General features: G+C 46.1%; 2 protein-coding genes across 6 annotated transcripts in view; one reads left to right on the top strand and one right to left on the bottom strand.

Annotated features, from left to right (window-relative positions):
• Positions 1-1,934: 1,934 nt before the first annotated feature.
• On the bottom strand, positions 1,935-2,976 carry TMSB10 (thymosin beta 10). Its single transcript, XM_045446674.1, has 3 exons — positions 2,860-2,976; positions 2,469-2,583; positions 1,935-2,216 (listed from the first exon to the last, which is right to left on the bottom strand). The coding sequence occupies exons 2-3, from the start codon at positions 2,566-2,568 to the stop codon at positions 2,182-2,184; spliced, it is 135 nt and encodes a 44-aa protein (XP_045302630.1). The 5' UTR covers positions 2,569-2,583; positions 2,860-2,976; the 3' UTR covers positions 1,935-2,181.
• A 389-nt stretch (positions 2,977-3,365) lies between these two features.
• Positions 3,366-20,006, top strand: part of TRABD2A (TraB domain containing 2A) — an 82,319-nt gene continuing 65,678 nt past the window's right edge. The window contains exons 1-5 of one of the 5 annotated variants that reach the window (XM_045446663.1): positions 3,366-3,654; positions 4,396-4,501; positions 4,879-4,969; positions 9,444-9,573; positions 14,415-14,555. The gene's annotated coding sequence lies outside the window, so the exon portion shown is untranslated. Of the gene's footprint in view, positions 4,502-4,878; positions 4,970-8,085; positions 8,160-9,443; positions 9,574-14,414; positions 14,556-20,006 lie in introns of all 5 variants that reach the window. The other 4 variants (XM_045446660.1, XM_045446664.1, XM_045446662.1 and 1 more) reach the window with 4 other exon arrangements.

The following is a 20,006-nucleotide window of genomic DNA, read 5'->3' as shown; positions in this document are numbered from 1 at the left end:
CTGTGGGATCCAAAGGAAGGGAGCATGTGATTTGCATCCCAGAGAGGAGGTTGGGGCCAAAGAGGCCTTAGATGTGGCTGCCAGGGCAGGATTCCTAATGCCCATGAGGGGCACCTATGGAGGGAGGTCCAGAGGTGGAGGGTGCTTGGGGTGGGGGGAAGGAGGAACTCCTCAGCAACCAACCTTGTAACAGTTGCAGGTAACTTCAAATCTGCCTCCTCCATCTCCTGCCTTTTCACACCTCATCTCCCTGCTGCTTGCTCCCTCCACTCCAGCTTGTTCTTCCTCAGATCACCCAACACTCTTGCATTTGTGTTCCCCCTCCTGGAAGCACTTGTCTTATCCAGAGGCCTCCCTCGACTGACCTGTTGAAAACTGCAATGGCACTTACATGCCCTTTCATCCCCCAGCACACTTCTCCCCCCTACCCAGCTTGCCTTTTCTCCAGGGCCCTTCTCACCAGCAGGCGTACTGTGTCACTGCTTGAAGGCAGTAGTCATTTCTTCTGGTTCCTTTTCTTTAACCTTCCAGCGGTAGACCCTAACAGGGTCAATTATGCTCAAGTAGTAAATGCTCATGAAATTTCATGAAATGTTTGACACAACAGATGTCCCGAACCTTAGGTTATAGAATCTCCAAAGCACAGCTTTGGCCCCAAATTCTGGCTCCACTACTCACTGGCTGTGTGGCTTTAGCAAATCCCTAGTCTCTTTGAAACTTAGCTTCCCCATCTGTAAAATGGAATAATAATCATACTGCCTTAATAGTTTCTGAGAACTAAAAGTCCGAAAACAGTGCCTGACTCACAGCAGATATTCTGCTAAGGCCCCTCCCCACCGGGGCCTCCTAAGGTGTTTCCTTATCTACCTTCCCTACCCCCCTATCCCCACTTACCCTCCACAGCATAGGTGTCAGTCAGAAGTCACTTCTTTGTGCAAAATGGGCAGCAGCTCCCTCAGCCTAGGTGTTCCTGCCCTTGTCTGCTGTGGCTGCCTCATCTCACCCGCTAGGAGTTTAAGTTCCTGTGGGCAGGGATCACACCTCATTGAGATTACTTGCCCTCACCCAGTGTCCAGTCCCTTATGGTCAGACGAAAATGTGGGACAAATCACTAAAGTGTCCTCACCTCCCTTTTTAGATTTCACCCCTGAAATCATCAGCTAGGGTCTTCTGTTCCAGAATGTCCTGCAGCCTCCCCATCCCCCCACCCCACCACACTCTGGGATGGTCCCTCTCTTCCCTGTGGGTCTAGAGGGTGTGACCCTGTGGGGCTCTGCTGCCAGCCCCAGCCCTCCCTCAGCATGCCCACCCTTCCTGCTGCTGCTCAGCCCAGCACTCCCTCTAATGGCTAGCTTTTGTGGAAGGTTCCGCGCTAGGGTTGAAAGACAAAAAGCTAGGCCGTCCCCTAAGGCTCCTCTAGTTCCGATGTTCCTGCTGTGGTTTCCCTGGATCCTGCCTTTGTTTTCCTTCCAATGCCTCCTCTTTTAAGTTCCAAGAAAGCCTCTTGGAGAGTTTGTGACCTCACCCAATTTCCAACATTCCAGATTTAGTTTCTTACCCCTTCTCTTCTCAGACTTTAAATCACTGTTCTCTCTCTGGGTGTGAATCAGAACCGTGAAGAGGCCAGGGAGACAGGGGGACGGTAAAAACTTATCAAAAATCCTGCTCCCCTGAGAAAGCATTTCCCCAGCTTCCAGAAAGGACAAGGTGAGGTTAGTTTTTTACATGGATTGCATTATAAGCACGAGCTAAGCAGCTAACAATAACGCACAAAATCCCCTTTAGAAGGTAAAGTCAAAATTTAAAATGGTCCCTCCAAACCGGCCCGTTCTGCGACCCCCTCCCGCTCTGCGGCAGCAACTCCTGTGCGTGGGGCTGTGCTGCAGCGACACTGCCCACGAAATTCCCAACGAAGACTCAGACCACGCCAGCCATGCCACGAGGTGTGTTTTATTTTCATTAATCATACAAATAATTTGCTATAATATCCCAGGGCAAACCGGAGAATTTGGCAGTCCGATTGGAGGGGGTCCCCTCAGAGACCCACAGGCCGGTGGCGTCGGCACGGAGTGCCCGGGTTCACAGTGCAGCTTGTCGCTCGTGTCCATCTTGCAGGTGGCTCTTCTTCCTCCACGACTAGGGTGTCTCGAAGATGACGGGGGTGGGGAATCCTTTAGGCTCTTAGGAAATTTCGCTCCGCTTCTCCTGCTCAATGGCTGTGGAGAGCAGGAAGCGGCACTGGCGGAGGAGGACACCTTGCAACCCCCCAGCCGAGGCACCCACGAGGTTTGGGGATTAAGAAAGAGGCTTGGGGCTGGGGAGACGTGTACTTCGTGGAACAGAAAGGGGGCCGGGGCCGCCGGGACCCGGCGCCTTGGCCAGGTGGGGGTGGGGCTGGGTTCGCGGGAAGGGCGGGGTGGGGGGGCCGGGCTGGGGGCCCGCGGACCCAGAGGCGGGGGTGCACTCACTCTCTTTGGTCGGCAGGGTGTTCTTCTCCTGCGTCTCCGTTTTCTTCAGCTTGGCCTTATCGAAGCTGGCGATTTCCCCCATGTCTGGCTTGTCTGCCATTTTCTTAAAGCGATCCTAGTGGGGAAAGCAAGGCGGTTGGCCTGCGGTCGGGGCCCGCGTCCCTTCCGCCTCTCCGCCGACGCCTCTCGACGTGGCACTCGGCCGGGGCGTTCCCGGCAGCCCCAGGCCGAGGATCTGGGCGCGGCCCGCACCCCCCTCCTAGCCCCAGGGCGTGGTCCGCCGGACGGGCGTCCCGTCGGGGAAGGGCGCCTGTTGCGGTCGCGGCGCGCGGGCCAGGTGCACACACTTCGACCCCACCCGGATGGGGCCCCCGCCCAGGGCAGCGCTCACCGTGGAGTTCCGCCTCGAGCCCGGCGACTGGTGCTCCCACTCGCGTTGCTGCAGCAAGAGACAAAAGAGCGGCGCCCGCCCCTCGCCTTATATATGCCGCGCCCCGCCCCGCCCCTCACCCGCCGCAGCGGGGGCGGTGCTGATAGGCGAGGGGCGGGGGCAGCGCGGGCGGCTCGCTTCCCCGCCGCGCCCTCAGCCCAGGCTGCCTTGGGGGCTGGGCGCGGCACTTCCTGCTCCGGGGCCCCAGCGCCCCGCGCCCCCAGCCCGCGGTGACCCCGCCGTGGAAGCTGTCGGTGCTGCCGGGATGGGTGCTGGGCCCTTGCTTTCCGTTCGGGGCTGCGCTCCCCTCCCCAGGAATCTGCTGCTCCCTTCCAAAATAATGGGCGTGGGGGCCGGCGGGGGGAGGAGTGTGTGGTTGTGTGTGTGGTTGTGTGGGTAGTATGTAGTTGTAGGTGTGGATGTGCAGCGTTGCACGCTGGCTCTGCAGTCATCCCGGCTCGCAGGAGATCCCCCCCCCCCCTCGCCCCGTCCCTGTGCAGTTCCCACGTCTCATGCCTTTGCCCTCCCCCCCCCTCCCCCAACCTCCCCTCTTCCTCTCCTTGGGGAGGCTGAACCCTTGCATAGACTCGCCCTAAAAGAATCTGAGCCGAGGGTTCCTAGAGATGAAGAGACGGGGGAAACAGGTTTCCACTGCTCTTTGCTCGGATTGGGGGCCGGTTGCCCTTTCGTCGTCGTCTGCGTTCCCTGAGCTGGGAGGCTCTCGCGGGAGTGGTGGCGGGTGTTCCTTAAAAGCTTGTAAGCATTGTCTGAAGGGCGGTGGTGAGAGCAGGCAGTCCGAGAGGGCTCTCTATTCTTTCTCACACCAGGGCTCCAAGAACACTGTGTCCAAGGGTGTGGTTTTCCTCCTTGAAGATAACCTTGAAGATACCCTACAAACGTTCTTATTTTCCATATTAACCCATTATAGGAGGGGTATAATGCGATTGTTCAAATCTTTCTTAGAAAAGTTGTTATTTTCAGTGGTATTATCTAAAGATGTTTAGGTAGTAAGTTCCATAAATTAACAACACAGGGGGGGGGAAGCTGGTTGTTGTCCTATTTGTGCAGAACTTTCCTTTTTCAAGTGCCAAGGAGTATTAGCAAGCTCTGTTAAAGTGGGATTTGGTGGAAACATCTAAATTCTGTCCACGTCTTCCCTATTTTCTCTGCTTTTCTTGCATTCCCTCAGTGTGTTTGGAAGAGAAGGAAGAGCATTTAGGCTTATGAATTTGATATCCCAAACCCCTTGTGTGGCCTTGGGCAAGTCTTTCCTACTCCTCCATTTCTTCATCTGGAAAACAGCTTTAGCGTAAAGCCTAAGTGAGCTAATAGAACAGGCATCAAGTGGAAGCCTAATAGGGCAGCCCCGTGAGACTGCCACACTCATACTTCCTTAGTGTATCAGTCATCTAGCTCTAGAGTATGCTGTGTAACAAACTACCCCAAAACCCAGTGCCTTAAAATATTAATCATTTATTTTTGCTTGTTCATCTACAGGTCAGTCAGCTGCTGCTGGTTTGGACCAGGCTGGGCTTGGTTGCAGGTTGCCAGCTGAATCTAGGTCTGCAGGACCAGGAACTAGCTGGTGCTTATTCTTCTCAAGGTGATGGCAGAGCAGCAAGAGGGTTGTAGCACAAGAGAGCGTAGAAGTGAAGAAGTGCGTGTAAAAGCATATCATGTTACCTCATGTCTGTGAACATCACATTGGCCAAACCCACTGTTAATGGAGTGGAGAATTATATTCTGCCCTTGGTGGGGGAGGGAGGGGCATGGACATTTCCTGAATAAAAATCCAACTTCATGGTCAGGGTAGGCAAACGACTGTAGCAAATGGCCCCTATAGTGGCTTAAAGCAATAAGAATTTATATTGCACTCATGTGGCAACACTATACGTTGATGTTTCTGGTCAGGCAGCTTACCTCCATGTAGTGACTCAGGTACTCAGGCTTCTTCTGTCTTGTCACTCTGCCCTCCTCCAGGTCCTGGGAGTTTACTCCATGCATCCGGGAGATAGGAAAAGAGGAAACAAATACAAGACTGCACTGGAGTTTTTATGGACCAGTCTTAGAGGTAGTCTCCATCATTTCTGCCCTCATCTCATTGGCAGGACTTAGTCACATGGTCTTACCTAACCGCAAGAGAGGCTGAGAAATGTAGTCAAGCTGTGCACCCAGGAGAAAAAGAAGGCAGGTTTGGGCAGACCTGGAGCATACACTATTAAAGGATCTGCCAAACTTGAGTGTGAAAAAATGCAGACATCCTGAGACATCAACTCTTCATTGGGTCTCACGTGCACTTGATTCCTTTTCAGATGCAATGGCAAGCATTATTTAGGTGTTATCTTATGGGACCCCACCTTTGGTCTGAGCATTTGTCCCAGTTTGGACCCAGGGTGAACTCCAATTCCAATTTTTATTTTCAAAGCAAAGGGATCTATTCCTTCTAGATACGGCTATAACGCATGTTTCAAACACATCAAGCGCACAGGATACCTAAACAAAGGAGCCTACAGGGACTTGCAGATATTCTTTATTCTCAGCTCTGTGGCCCATCTCTAAGAAAATGGGTGTCCTCTGTCATTTGTTGCTTAAGAACGCTCGTCAAATCTATTAGTTTCATTCAATCCCATGGGTGGTGTTTTTATTTTAACTTTTTAATTTTTATTAAAACTTTTTAAGTTTATTTATTTTGAGAGAGACAAAGAGAGCAAGCAAGGGAGGGGCAGAGAGAGAGAGAGAGGGAGGGAGAGACAGAATCCCAAGCAGGCTCCACACTGTCAGCGTGGAGCCTGACACAGGGCTTGGACTCACAAACCGTGCGATCACGACCTGAGCTGAGACCAAGAGTCAGATGTTTAACCGACTGAGCCACCCAGGGGCCCCACTCCCACCATTTCTTGAGAATAGATTGTCCTTTATGACTTTCTTCTAGCGAGTGAAATGTAGCAGGGGTTATGCTTTTTAACTTCTATGGCTAAGACATAAAAGTCCATGGAGATATAAAAGGCCCGACTCTCTCTCAGGATACCTCTGCACTCTGAGAAAACCAAGCACCTACAAGGAAAGGCTGCTTGTAGGCATTCCAGCTACAGCCCCAGCTGAGGTCTGAGCCATCAGCTAGCATCAACCACTAAACAGGCAAACAGATGAGCCTTGAAGCTTTAAATTACCCCAGCTATTGCTGAGTGGAACAAACACAAGTTATCCCTGGCCAGATTATTACAGTTTCGTGAGCAAAATAAATGTGTAGTTGTTTTAAATCACTGAGTTTCAGGATGTTTTGTTATGCAGCAGCACCGTGAGATGGAAAAATCATAACTTAGTGGTGTCAGGGTCTCAGGTCCCATTTGGGGATTTTTCCTAAGTATCTTCTGCAATACTCACACATATACTTAGTTGTCATTTATCAAATATCCATGAAGTTTCTAGCAGTGTTCTCTGGATGTGGAAGATACAAAGATGATGAGACTCTTGAGTTACAAGTCTAGTGTAGTAAATGAATCGCTGTAAGTCAATCAACAAGCTCATGCTCATGCCTTGCATTTACTTATGACTTGGGTGTCATTTATGTCTGACAACATTTCAGCCTGCTGCTTGGAACAGATTGTGTACTGTTAACAGATGGTATTGAGAGAGCCGAACCACTCAACTCCAATTACATTTCCATTTTCTTTGTTGAGAAGGATGCTTTGGAAAATGTCGAGCTAATAAGAGGGAGCTAATGGAGTCTTGATGACTGTCAACTGCGGGGTGAGGAGGTGGGGAAGGCAGTGGAGAGAAGCCTTTGGAGATTTGCTGTGGGGCAACATTCCTCAGGCCTGTTCAATTTGACAATTTTTTTTTTTAATTCGGGCTTTGAATGGGGATATAGATAGAATGCTGATCATATTAGAAAGGATGTAGCTCTGTAAACACTAAGGCAAGGGACACCTGGGTGGCTCAGTCAGTTGATTTCTGCTCAGGTTCTGATAGTTCATGAGTTCGAGCCCCACAGCGGTCTTTGTGCTGACAACTCAGAGCCTGGAGCCTGCTTTGGATTCTGTGTCTCCCTCTCTTTCTGCCTCCTCCCCTACTCATTCTCTCCCCTTCCACACCCCTCTCTCAAAAATAAATGATCATTAAAACAAAACAAAACAAAACACTAAGGCAAGCTGGATCCAGTGGAGATATAGACAAAATAAGATGAGATTAGACCTGATAGGGGCAGATGCGGGGCCTGCTTGGTCTGACCACAAACCCTACAAATACAGACAGACATGATTAATATGATTACCTCTCAAAAGAAGGTGAATTTTGTGGCTGTGTGAATAAGAAGAAAGAGTTCAGTCCAGGTTTCCCTTGACCGCAAGGAAGACATTCACTTCTGCCTCAGGGCCTTTGCCCTTGTTGGGATCCTCATGTGAGATGCTGTTTTTACTCTAAATATTCACACTGTGCACCTTATTTCACTTAGAACGTTGTTTAAGTGTCCTCCTCTCAGAGAACTTTCCTTGACCATCCATATAGAGTAATACCTCTGACATTCTCTCGACCTTTACCTTGTTTCATCTTTCTTCATAGAATCCATCTCTACCAAATGTGTTGTATATTCACTTATTTGTTTGTTGTCTCCCCCATACTAGGAAATTGAAGACCTCATCTATCTGGTTTACTACTGCATCCCCAGCACCAAATGCAATGCCCTGACACCTTAAGTGCTCAATCAGTGTTCTTTGAACAATACATAAAATTCTTTTTAAAAAAATTTTTTTTTAATGTTTATTCATTTTTGAGAGAGACGGGGAGACAGAGTGTGAGCAGGGGAGGGGCAGAGAGAGAGAGAGAGAGAGAGGGAGACACAGAATCTGAAGCAGGCTCCAGGCTTTGATCTGTCAGCATAGAACCCGATGGGTGGTGGAACTCACAAACTGTGAGATCATGACCAGAGCCGAAGTCGGACGCTTAACCGACTGAGCCACCCAGGCGCCCCAATGAACAATACATAAAATTCTTAATCAAGATGAAATAAGCTATTCTGAGTGAGATGATGAGTTCCCTGTCATTGGAGGCATTCAATGAGAAGTGGATAGCCAAGTATGTGGACTATTATAGAGATGGTTCAGACCTTGGGCTGGAGTAGGCTCGCAGTCAAGCAAATCTACTTCTCCCTACATGACCTTTCTGGTCCTTTTCTTGCTGTTATTTCAGTTGTGAAACATCCTCCTTTTGGGTACCAGTTTTGCCAGCCTGGAGAATAGCTGCACGAGTCTCGCACAAAGGAGGTATGGGAAGCAAGGAAATCAGGAGGTGATCTCGGTATTTTCCATGCCATCAAAAGGCTGTTTCTCTTTGTAGGTCACGGAATTTAAGGGCCTGTCTGAGATAAAATTGTGAAGAATGTAAAGTGGGCCTTTGAGGTTCAGCTCTGTAGATTGTTCTGCTCTGTAGATGTGTGGATGAACCCCTAAATAAAGCTTGGCAGCTGCTTAGCTCACCCAGGTGGCTAACAGCCAGAGTGCAAGTGCGAATAGTATGGCTCCAGTTTTCATTTCTGGTGCTAGAATAGCAGTGATGATGGCAACTAACATTACTGAGTGGCTGTTGTGTTCCAAGCCTTGTGCTAAGGACTTTTACAGGTATCATCTCACTTAATCCTGTTTTGATCATTTCTGCTTTACAGCAGAGGATCTTTGACTTGGGCAAGGTCACACAGCAGGTAATTAGTGTTGTTGAAATTTGAACCCAGGTCTGGCTGATTCCGAACCCTGAGCTCTTACCCATGGCACTTTTTTTTTTTAATTTCTTTTTTTTTTTTAACGTTTATTTATTTTTGAGACAGAAAGAGACAGAGCATGAATGGGGGGAGGTCAGAGAGAGAGGGAGACACAGAACCTGAAACAGGCTCCAAGCTCTGAGCTGTCAGCACAGAGCCTGATGCGGGGCTCAAACTCACGGACCGCGAGATCATGACCTGAGCCGAAGTCGGACGCTTAACCGACCGAGCCACCCAGGCGCTCCTTACCCGTGGCACTTTTGCCTTGATCTTGCAGCAGTGTTTGCAAACCATTAGTCTGGATCCAGCTGGCATATGTATTTTGTTTGGCCGCATTAAATTTCACATGGGAAGATTTCCACTTTAAGATGTAGATCTTCTTATGGCAGCATTGTGATTAACAGCTGCACCCTTGAAATGGGGCATGTTGTCTTCACTTTACTGATTCTCTACCAGTCCCTAATGTCTTCCCTGCATGGAGACCAGTGTCAGTTGTCGTTTATCCTATCTGTACAGGTGTTTTGCTCCCAGTGGAGAAATATTTCTTGTTCCCAGCCCTCTCTCTATGGAAGTCAGCTTTTAAGATGGTCCCCAGTGATCCTGCCTTTTGTTCCCACCCTTGTAAAGTCCTCTCCTCTATTGTACCAGGATGGGTCTGTGTGACCAATGTTATACGGCAGAGGAGATAGTTAAGTTATGAGTTAGACTGAAGTTGAGTTATAAAAGACTATAATTTCCATTTTGGTGCCTGGCTTTCTCTTTCTTTCTCTTGGGTCTCTGGTTCTGGGGGAAGCCAGCTGCCATGTTGTGAGCAGTTCTACGGAGAGGACCACGAAGTGAGGGAGCGCCAGTCTGTGGCCAACAGCCAGTGAGGAGCTGAGACGATCAACAAGCGAGTTTGGAATCAAGTCCTCCGGCCCCAGGTGAGTCTTCAGATGGCTGCAGCTCTGGGTGACAATTTGACTGTAACTTTCTGGGACACCCTGAGCCAGAACCTCCCAGCCAAGCCATTCCCAGAAACTGTGAGATAGTAAGTGTTTGCTGTTTTATGCTGCCAGGGTTAGGAATAATTTGTTAGTCAGCAAGAGACAAACTCATTCACTATCAAAAGTGGGGAGAACAGATAGATCAAGAGTACCATGTAGTTGAAAAAATTAAGAAAGAGCTTATTTGTCTGTGGAAGTAAAGAATATTTATATCATTAGGAAGCCTGCCGTAGTAAGAACTATGGTATATGGGAAGGATGAGACAGTCTTCATGAGCCAGGCTGATTTTACTTCCTCACGTGCTCTACCTGGCTCCTTTAGGTCTTTAAGTCTTCCAAGCTTGCCATAAAGCAACGGTTTTCAAATTGTTTTTGACCTTGATGATTGACTCCCTCCTCAAGAAGTGCATTAAGTACATTTCACACTGTGATATGGTATTCACATGAGCGCACACAAATGAAACAGAAGTTCTCTAGAACAATATTCACTTTCACTATGAGTGATATATTCTAAGCTTCTCTGTTGTATTCATTTTCATTTTTTAAAGCATTTTCATTTGGAAATAATTATAGACTCATGGAAAGTTGCAAAGATGGTACAACTGAGGTCCCCTGTGTACTCAATGGTAACATCGTGTATGACTATAGTGCAGCATCAAAACCAGGCAACTGACAATGGTGCAATCTGCAGACCTTTCTAGATTTCACCAGTTTATTATGTGCAGTGTGTGTGTGTGTGTGTGTGTGTGTATTTCTCTGCAATTTTATCACATGTACAGAGTTGTACAACCACTACAATCCAGATACAGACGTATTCCATCACCACAAAGGGAAATCCCTTGTGCTACACCTTTATAGGGTCACCTGCCCCCACTCTTCCCCGACTCATAGCCCCTGGCAAACACAATCTATCCTCTGTCTCTAAAATTTTGTCTTTTGAGATTGGCTTTTCTCACTGAGCACGAGGCCCTTGGGATCCATTCAAGTTGTGGAGTGTACCACTAGTTCAGTCCTTATTATTTCTGAGTGGTATTCCGTGGCATGAATGTACCCCTTACTGAAGGCCATTTGACTGTTTGCAGTTTTCAGCTATTAAAAATAACACTGCTGTGAACATTTGTGTACATTTTTTGGTGCGTGTGTACATAAGTTTTCATTTCTCTTGGATAATGTCTAGGGAAGTGTTTGCTGGGTCATAGGGTAAGTGCATTTTAGTTTTGTAAGAAATTGCTCAGGCGCCTGCATGGCTCAGTCAGTTGAGCATCTGACTCTTGATTTCAGGTCAGGTCACGATCCCAGGGTTGTGGAATCAAGTCCCGTGTTGGGCTCTGCACTGAGGATGAAGCCTGCTTGGGATTCTCTCTCTGTGTCCCTCTGCCCCTCTTCCTCAGCCCCTCTCCCCTGCTCTCTCTTTCTAAGGAAAGAAAGAAAGAAAGAAAGAAAGAAAGAAAGAAAGAAAGAAAGAAAGAAAGAAAGAAAGAAAGAAAGTAGGAAGGAAGAAAAAAAAACAAATAGCCAAGAAATTTTCAGAGTGGTGATATCATTTTATATTCCCACTAGCAATTTATAGGAAATCCAGTTTCTTAGCATTCTTACCAGTATTTGGTATTGCCACTATTTTTAATTTTAGCTGTTCTAATAGGCATGGAGTTATTTCATCAAGGTTTTTTTCTTTTTAAGTTTTATTTATTTAAGCAATCTCTGCACCCAACATGGGGCTCAAACTCATGACCCCAAGATCAAGAGTCGCATGCTCTTCTGATTGAGCCAGCCAGGTGCCCCTCATCAAGGTTTTAATTTGCATTTCCCTATGGCCACTGGTGTCGAACTATTCCTTTTTATTGTATTATTTCATTAAAAATATGATTGTGACCTACTAACTTGATTTTATCATCCACTAACTGGTTGTGTCCAGCAGTTCAAACTCTGCTGTAGGGGGATGATTTCAATCAGTGGCTTAGCGTCCATTATTCTCAAATCATCTCTTTAACTTCTAAATTCTCCTTTAGAGAGAATTTAAGGAGAATTTAGAACATCTCCTTCTCAGATGTTCCTGAAATTTTATGTTTAACCTAGATGTCTTCTGGTGTCTGAAAAAGATCTAGATAAGAATGATTCCAACTCCTGTCTGATGCTTTCCCATGGTTTCTCTGAATTTTCTTATGGTTATTTCTGGTCTCTGAATTTTTGTGTCTCCACAGTGATCCCATCCAAACAGGGCCAGCCCTTGGCTTTCATTTCTTTCTTCAAAGCAACTGTAAAAATAAGGCTGATCTGTGCAGTACAATTTTTACCAAAGGTTTGTGGGTGAAGGAGAGGGACGAACCTATATTATTAATGGTATATATATATATATATATATATATATATATATATATATATATATTAATGTTTATTTATTTTCAAGAGAGAGAGAGGTAGAGACAGAGAGCAAGCAGGGCAGGGGCAGAGAGAGAGGGAGACACAGAATCTAAAGCAGGCTCCAGGCTCTGAGCTGTCAACACAGGGCCCGACGTGGAGCTCGAACCCCTGAACCGCAGGATCATGACCTGAGCCAAAGTTAGATGCGCAACCAACTAAGCCACCTAGGCACCCCTTTGTTGATATATTCTGAATCCTGAAAGCCCTTTTGGTACATTGGGGTCTTTTTCTAGTTAGCTGGTAACTCACACTGTCTCACTGTCTCCTCATTTCCATTTTCTGATTCCCTCCTTCCTCTTTATTCTTTCCATTGAGAAATACCAAAGTCCCTTCTTTCTTTCCAGTGGAACAGTGTACTTGTTCTTTGCTACCCTGGTTGTTGCTAAAAGGAAATTTTTGGGTCTCCGTTTCTACTCCATGCAACTGATGGAAATATTTCCCCAAAGATAGTTCCTTCCTCAGTGGGATTTTGGTGTTAGTTATTAAGATAATACCACTTGTGTCTTTTGGCAGGATAATCTATCCTCTGTGTTTTTCTTTCTTTTAAATGCTAAAGAAGTTTTTTTTTTTCTTTTTTCTTTTTCCTCCCTGCTTGGTATAGATCTCAGTGGAAAGCCTTGAGGTCCTGGATTTTGCCTGCCACCGATCTGTGCATGAAGTTTGCTCTGTGCACCAGTGCTTGCTAATGTGTTCAATCCTTTATTGTCTACACCTTTTGTCTTAGTCATGAGGGCTGACATGACAGAATACTATAGACTGAGTAGCTTATAAACAATAGAAATTTATCTCTCACTATTCTGGAGGTGGGACAGTCCAAGCTGCTGGCAGGTTCAGTGTCTAGTCAGGATGTGTTTCCTGGTTCCTAAACGGCCATCTTATCACTGTGTCCTCACCTAGTAGAAGGGGAAAGGCAGCTCTCTGGGGTCTCTTTTATATGGACATGAATCCCATTCATGAGGGCCCCACCTTCATGACCTGATCACCTCCCAAAGGCCCACCTCCTAATACCATCATCTTGGAGATGAGGACCCAAACATTAAGTCTATGGCACCAGTGTTCCATGTTGATAAAACTCTTCGAAGAGTCACTCTGATGCGAGAAAATTATACCTAAGAACAAATGAGGCTTTGTTCCTTAGGTTGTGAATTTTTCGTCTCTAGGGCATGGTATTAGATAATGAGGAGGTATGGGTCACACATGGGGTTAGGAAATGATGAATAGAAGGATTACAGAGAAAATAAGAACATGTATTCTTATTTCTCCATTAAGTCCATCGAGATTTGTCTGAGTATCTGTGATATAGAGACGAGTAAGCTGTGGTTCCTGTCCTAAGGATCATACAGTCTAGCGGACGACATGGATTTGAAAGAAACCTAAAATGTTGGTGGAATCAAATAGAGCTAGTGTAAGAGTAAAGACTGCGGACGCCATGGGGCAGGGATCGGCCGTCCCTGTCAATCACTGTCGGATTTCCCAGCCAACAGAAATCGTGACTCTCATACCTGGATGTCGTTTTAAACCACTGAGTTTTGGGGATTGATTTGTTATGTAGAGTAAACTGGGGCACACGGTGAAAATCTCTCTCCCACCTCCAAGCCCCAAATCTCCCATTTCCTTCCTTGGGAGCAATCCCTGCTCCTGGTCGTTTGTGCACTCTTTCAGAGATGCTGGCATTACATATGTGCACACATATATTCTTTTATTTTCACAAAAGATAATGTATTATCACACGGGATATTGATTTGGGGGTTACAAATGAATTTTAACAAGTAAGTGAATTCTCCAATAGGGAATCCATGAGAAATGAAGATTGGCTGTTTTCATAAAAGGTATCAGTTAAATTTTAAAATGTTAAGATGTTCATATATATTTTAAATGATATTTTCTGTTAAAATATTATCTAGTATTCGAAAGTGAAGTACAAATAATTATTAATGAATTTCAAAATTGTAAGCCAGCATTATTTTTTATTTATTTTATTTTATTTTATTTTATTTTAAGTAGGCTCCATGCCCAATGTTGGGCTTGAACTCATGACCCTGAGATCAAGAGTTGGATGCTTTACTGACTGAACAAGACAGACACCCCAAACCAGCATTATTTAAAAATAAAATATTTAATTAAACTATTAGCTATGCAGTTAAATGTGATGAATAATTTTTATTATAAAATTTAAAGTGTCTTCAATGTCTATCTTGTGAACAATATAAAGAATCTGTATATTGCTTCATATATGTTATCTACATATGTACAGGTATAAGAATAATATGAGCTATTTACTAATTGTGAAATATTTCTCAGCTGCCATACAATACACTTGTTGGGAACACTGTGCTAATTTGTGAGTAATTCCTGTAGCTACCAGAATTTCGGCGCTAGCTTTTGGAGCCACAGACTGGAACAGGAAAAGGAGTGAGAAAATGGGCGCTCGGTACTACTGGAAATCCTGGTTTTATAAGAATCTGTGAGAGAAAAGGTTTGAGTGACAGAAGCGCTGAGGTAAGTGCTTCTGTCTCCCCAGTCATCCCTAAACTCAGAAGCATCTCATCGTTGGTGCTGGCAGCAACACAGCCTAGAAACTTCTCTGGTGTTGAGGTATAGTCATCCTTTGCCTCCAGAATACAGAGGAAGCCCGTGCCCAGGTCTGCATGGTGTTCATGTGTGCAGGGGGGGTCGTCTAGAGTGCCAGCCCCTCTTGCCTGGGTGTATGGAAGGGACACCTATAAGCAATGCTGCAAATGAATTCAAACAAAATCTGTGCAAGTGTCTGTGTGGGATAAATTCTGACTGTTTCTTTGTCGTTTTTGACCAATTTTCATTCATTTCTGACTTCTTTTTAGTTTGCATAATTTCCAGAAAACTGGCCCCTTCTTGCATACTACATTTTTTATCTTCCTCCTTCAAGAATATGCAAAATTGCCATTTCCTTTCTGGTTAATTTGCTCATTTCAGAATTCATATTCTTTTTCTGTCTCCTTTATGCCATGTGTTGCTCTTTGGCTTGGAGCCAGATTACTAAGCTTCCCCCAATCAAGCCTTATAAAGAGACAATTACAAGCTCACTGGGGAAGGAGCAATAATTTATAACCGGCAAGTAGAAAGAAAGGTTTAACTTAACTATCACTGCACCTCTGGAAAGGATGGTGGCGGATGTGTGCTTTCATGCAAACCCCCTCTTCTCTAATGAAAATGAAGACATTTTTCTGAAGCACCTCACATGGCACATAGGGTCAGGAGACCTGGGTCCAAGCACTGGCACCATTCCCTACCAGCCCTGGGCCTTTGGACAGTCACATGGCTTCTCTGAACTTCAATTTCCTCGTCTAAGAAATGGAGATAGTAATTGAGCTGTCACGAAGATCTGTGAGATCAAGTAGCTGAAAGCATTTTGTAGGTGAGATGTATTGTGTGAAGGGGAGTGGTTCAACTACTTTGGTTTCTTTTTATAATTTCCCTGCACCATGCTAATTACCTCTCTGTAGTATTTTCTGAGCTAGTTCTATTGTTATCATGCCATGCTCCCCAATAAATGCTCCTGAGCTGAATATTAATGCTTCAAAAAGGGTTTCTGGAAATGTTGAAGGACAGGGTCATCTTGAAGGGATGGTGATAACGGATGGAGGAAAATGCCAGTTCTGAAATTAGGATCAGATGATGTCTGGAACTGATTGGAAAATGTTTGCCAGGAAGTTAGGGGAGGTTCCCACAGATGAAAGTTGGGACTGGGACTTCCCCACTCTATTGGCTGCCATATCAAAATGCCGCATACCACAGACTGGGTGGCTTAAACAACAGAAGTTTATTTTCTCGCAGTTCTAGACCTGGGAAAATTCAAGACATGGGCAGGTTTGCTTTCTTCTCTCTCCTTGGCTTGCAGATGGCTGCCTTCTCGCTGTCTCCTTACATGGTGCATGCACATCCTGTCTCTCGGTGTGGTCACATTTCCTCTTCTTAAAGGGACACCAGTCAGACTGGTATAGGGCTCCACCCTAAGAGCCTGATTTTAATGTAATCATCTCTTTAAAGGCCATTTCTCCAAATACAACTATATTCTGAGGTATGGGGGTTGGTGACACATGAAACTTGAGGAGACACAATTCAGCCCATAACACTCATCAACATTTAACTCACACGTCAGTACAGGTGCTGAGTTTAGCCCATTGCGTTCTTGTCCCCAAAGCATGTACCAATACTTTTGACCAGTCGAGTGAACCAGGGAGCTTTCAGCTGGGAGTCTGAGTTGCACTTGACATGGCTCGTTCATTCATGTGCTCATGTGTTTATTCAACAAGCATCTCCTGGGTGCCTGTCAGGTGCTGAGTGCCAGGCCAGGTGCCAGGGATTCCAGGGCATCCTGACACCTGACCGTGAGCTGTTTATGGTCTGTAAGGGGAAATAGACACATGAATAAATAGATGTGATGCTGTATGATGGGTATAACAGGACAAGTCTACACCACATTCAGTGGTGGCATAGGCTGATCCACATGGCTGTGGACATTTGAGCTGAGTGTGTAATGCCATGAAGAATAATAGCTGACATTCATGGGATCTTTATCTTGACTGCGTGGCGGGCTAGGTGCTATATGCTTTACTTGGGTTATCTCAACAATAGTAATTTCAACCACAACTACAACCGCGTTGTTGAGCCATTATAACCCCGGGAGCAAGTATTATTGCCTTCATTTTACTGATGAGGAAACGAAGGCCTGGGGACCTTGTTATGGACTGAATGTTTGTGTCCCTGAAAAATACATATATGAGAGCCCTAACTCCCAGTGTGATGGTATTAGGAGGTGGGGCCTTTAGGAGGTAATTAGGTTTAGATGATGTCATGGGGGGGGGGGGGGGAGACTGTCATGATGGGATTAGCGCTCTTATAAAATGAGGAAGAGAGAGGAGGACTGTCTCACTTCCTCTCCACATGTGCCATGAGGAAAGGCCATGTGAGTGCACAGTGAGAAGGTGCTCCAAGCCTGGTCTACAAACCAGGAAGAGGGCCCTCACCAAAAGCTGAAACTGCTGGCACCTTGATCTCGGATTTTTCAGCCTCTAGGATTGTGAGAAATAAATGTCTGTGGTTTAAACCACCCAGTCAGTGGTGCTTTATTGTAGCCGCCCAAGCTGATGAAGACAGAACTAAAGGAACTTGCTCAAGGTCTTATGGTCCTAAGTGGCAGAGATGGGGTTAGAGGCTACGTTGGTGTAAATCTCAGCAGAAGCAAGGCAGGGAGGAGCAAGGAAGAAGCAAAGAGGGACAATAGGGGGTGTCCTGCCTTAGCCCCTCTGTGCCTCTGCATCCTCATCTGTAAAATGGGACGACAACAATAGTACACACGTCTTAGGAATGCAAAGTGCTTAGAACAGCACCCGGCACGTAGCGAAGGCCAGGCATGTGTTTGCTCTTATCACATTGTTGATGGATTTCACAGATGCAGGGAGGTTAGTTAGGAGATTGTTACTATGATCCAGGTAAGAGATAATGAGGGTCGGAGTCAGAGAGGCAGTGGGGAGAAGAAGCTGAAAAATTTGAGAGTTAATCACCATAGACAATAAGCAGTTGGTGGGTATGATGATATGATGTAGTGGGTGACAGAGAGAGGTCTCCAGCTGGCTTGGGTGACATTGTAACATTGGCAGAAATAACTAACACTATGTGCTAGGCTCTGTGCTAAATGTTCCTCCCTATGTATCCAGAACCTCACCCAGTTTGATTATTTTTTCATAACATTTATCAAACCACCGGGCATATGTATGTGTGTATATATATATATATATATATATATATATATATATATATATAGTATAGTTTACAGTATGTACTATATATTTATGTAGTATAATAAATAGCTGGGCACTGTAGCCTAGCCAAGATGACACATCAAAAAAGTCATCACAGAGACCTACCAGCTTGGCTTTAGAGAGCACACAGTCCTTATGACTTGCTCACAGAGTTGAAGGCGTCCAGGAATCTCCCTTGAATCCCAGGACAAATATAGAAGTTTTCTGAGAGGTTGGCTGATAAGTTTGCAGGGGTGAGGGTGTCACCACAGTACGGGTGAACTGGCCCTATGAAGAGGATCCCAGGGAAGGCTGCCCAAGCCAGAGATGTAAGGAAAGTGGAAGTCAGATCTTAGTTAATCTGCAAAGTCAGGAAGATCAGCCAAAAAACAGACCCTGAGTTACACCAGCAGCCGGTGCTTCATGGGCAGGGCCAGGTTAACTTCTGGGTCTGGGATCTCCTTGGGAGAGAAGGAAAGAGAACGAATCCCCAAAGACTAAGTGTTTCTCCCAGAGGGGTTGCATGAGGCCCTGGGAGACGTTGAGCTGGAAGAGACCGAGTTCCCTTTAATGTGCTGGAGTGGGATCCCAAGTACTCCCAGAGAAATAGAGAAGGCTGTACCCCTGCCCCCATGGGGGTCGTATATTCCCTGGACACATACAATGGAGAAGTCTGTCCCATTTTTTTGTCTTTCTTCTGTCCCAGTGTCTGTACGTTTTTTGTGAATGGGCCATGGTAACCATCACAGCCTCAATATGGTGACCCTTGGGTGACGGTGTTAACTGTGCTCTTTAGATTGCACGTCACTGGGACTTCCTTAAAGGAAAGGGGGTGTTTTGGGTTGCGTTTCCAGGGAAGCAGACTCTGAGCTGATTTCACGTGCAGGATATTTATTAAGGAATGCCCTAGGATGAACTCCTATGGAGGGGGGAGGAAGGAAGTGAGATGGGCAGAGCGAGAAGTCAAGCTTGGATAGCCTCAGTAACCTCAACACCCTAGGGGGCCTCTGGAACTAGAGTTGTCCCAAGATGGACTGAGATGGCCTTCAGAAGGGCGAGGTGGCTCTCTGAGCCTGAGACAATACTGAAGACTTGGCACCTGTCTGTCGACAGTGCCCTAGCCAGCTGGGGCAGTAAGGAGGATGTGGGCAGTGCCTCTCAGTGTCCATCACAGGGGATTTAGAGTAAGAATACCTTCGGGCTGGAAGTCGACTACTGCCAGCAGCCCTCAGGAAGTCTGAGTTTCTGCTCCACTCCCCGCACCCCCCACCCCTGACTTTTATGACACACGTGCTTCCCTCTTATCTACTGTCTGCTTCCTCTGTGGGTCTGGCCTGCTCTCTCCTGGGCACCACCTGTACCACCCTTAGCATGTTCTTCTGATGAAGTTCTGGAAGAGTTACTCACGTTGACGTAGGACTGTAATTCCCAAACTCTTCCCTGGAACGCTGGTTCTGGAAATGTTATTGTGTCTTTCAAAAGCTGGGTGATACCTATATGCAGGTTCATTGTCCTCCCTTCTTTTGTGTATGTTAAAAAGAAAAAGAAACCTCCTTAATAGAAAATGTAAATGGGCCTATCTCCTTAAAGAAAATGTTAGCTGGTAATGAGAGGAGGAGGTGTAAGGAAGTGGGTGAAAGTCTGGATTCTGAAGTTAGAATGTGTGAGTTTGAATCCAGCCCCTAGTGCATGTATGACCTCAGCAAGTGACTTAGCCTCCCTGGGCTGAGCTCTGATTTCCCAGCAAGTGCTGTGAGCAGGCTGGCCCCTGACAGTTGGGGGCGTTGAGTGTCTGGCATATCCATGGCAGTTATTTTACGGGAAAATATCAAGCATGAAGCCCAACATGTATTTTTCTTTTTTAAGGAAAGTTTTTATTTAAATTCCAGTGAGTTAACATACAGTGTAATATTAGTTTTGGGTGTACACCATAGCGATTCGACGCTTCCGCACATCTCACGGTGCTCATCACAAGTGCGCTCCTTAATTCCCATCACTCATTTCTCCCACCCCCAACCCCCTTTGGTAACCATCTGTTTGTTCTTGAAGTCTGCTTCTTGATTGCCGCTCTCTCTTTTTTCCCTTTGCTCATTTGCTTTGTTTCTTAAACTCCACATATGAGTGAAATCATATGGTATTTGTCTTTCTCTGACTGATTTTGCGTAGCATT

The sequence above is a fragment of the Leopardus geoffroyi genome, chromosome A3 (genome assembly GCF_018350155.1).
Source record: "Leopardus geoffroyi isolate Oge1 chromosome A3, O.geoffroyi_Oge1_pat1.0, whole genome shotgun sequence".
Taxonomy (NCBI): Eukaryota; Metazoa; Chordata; class Mammalia; order Carnivora; family Felidae; genus Leopardus; species Leopardus geoffroyi.
Note: the sequence above shows the minus strand (reverse complement) of the source record. Positions and strands in the feature narration are given on the sequence as shown.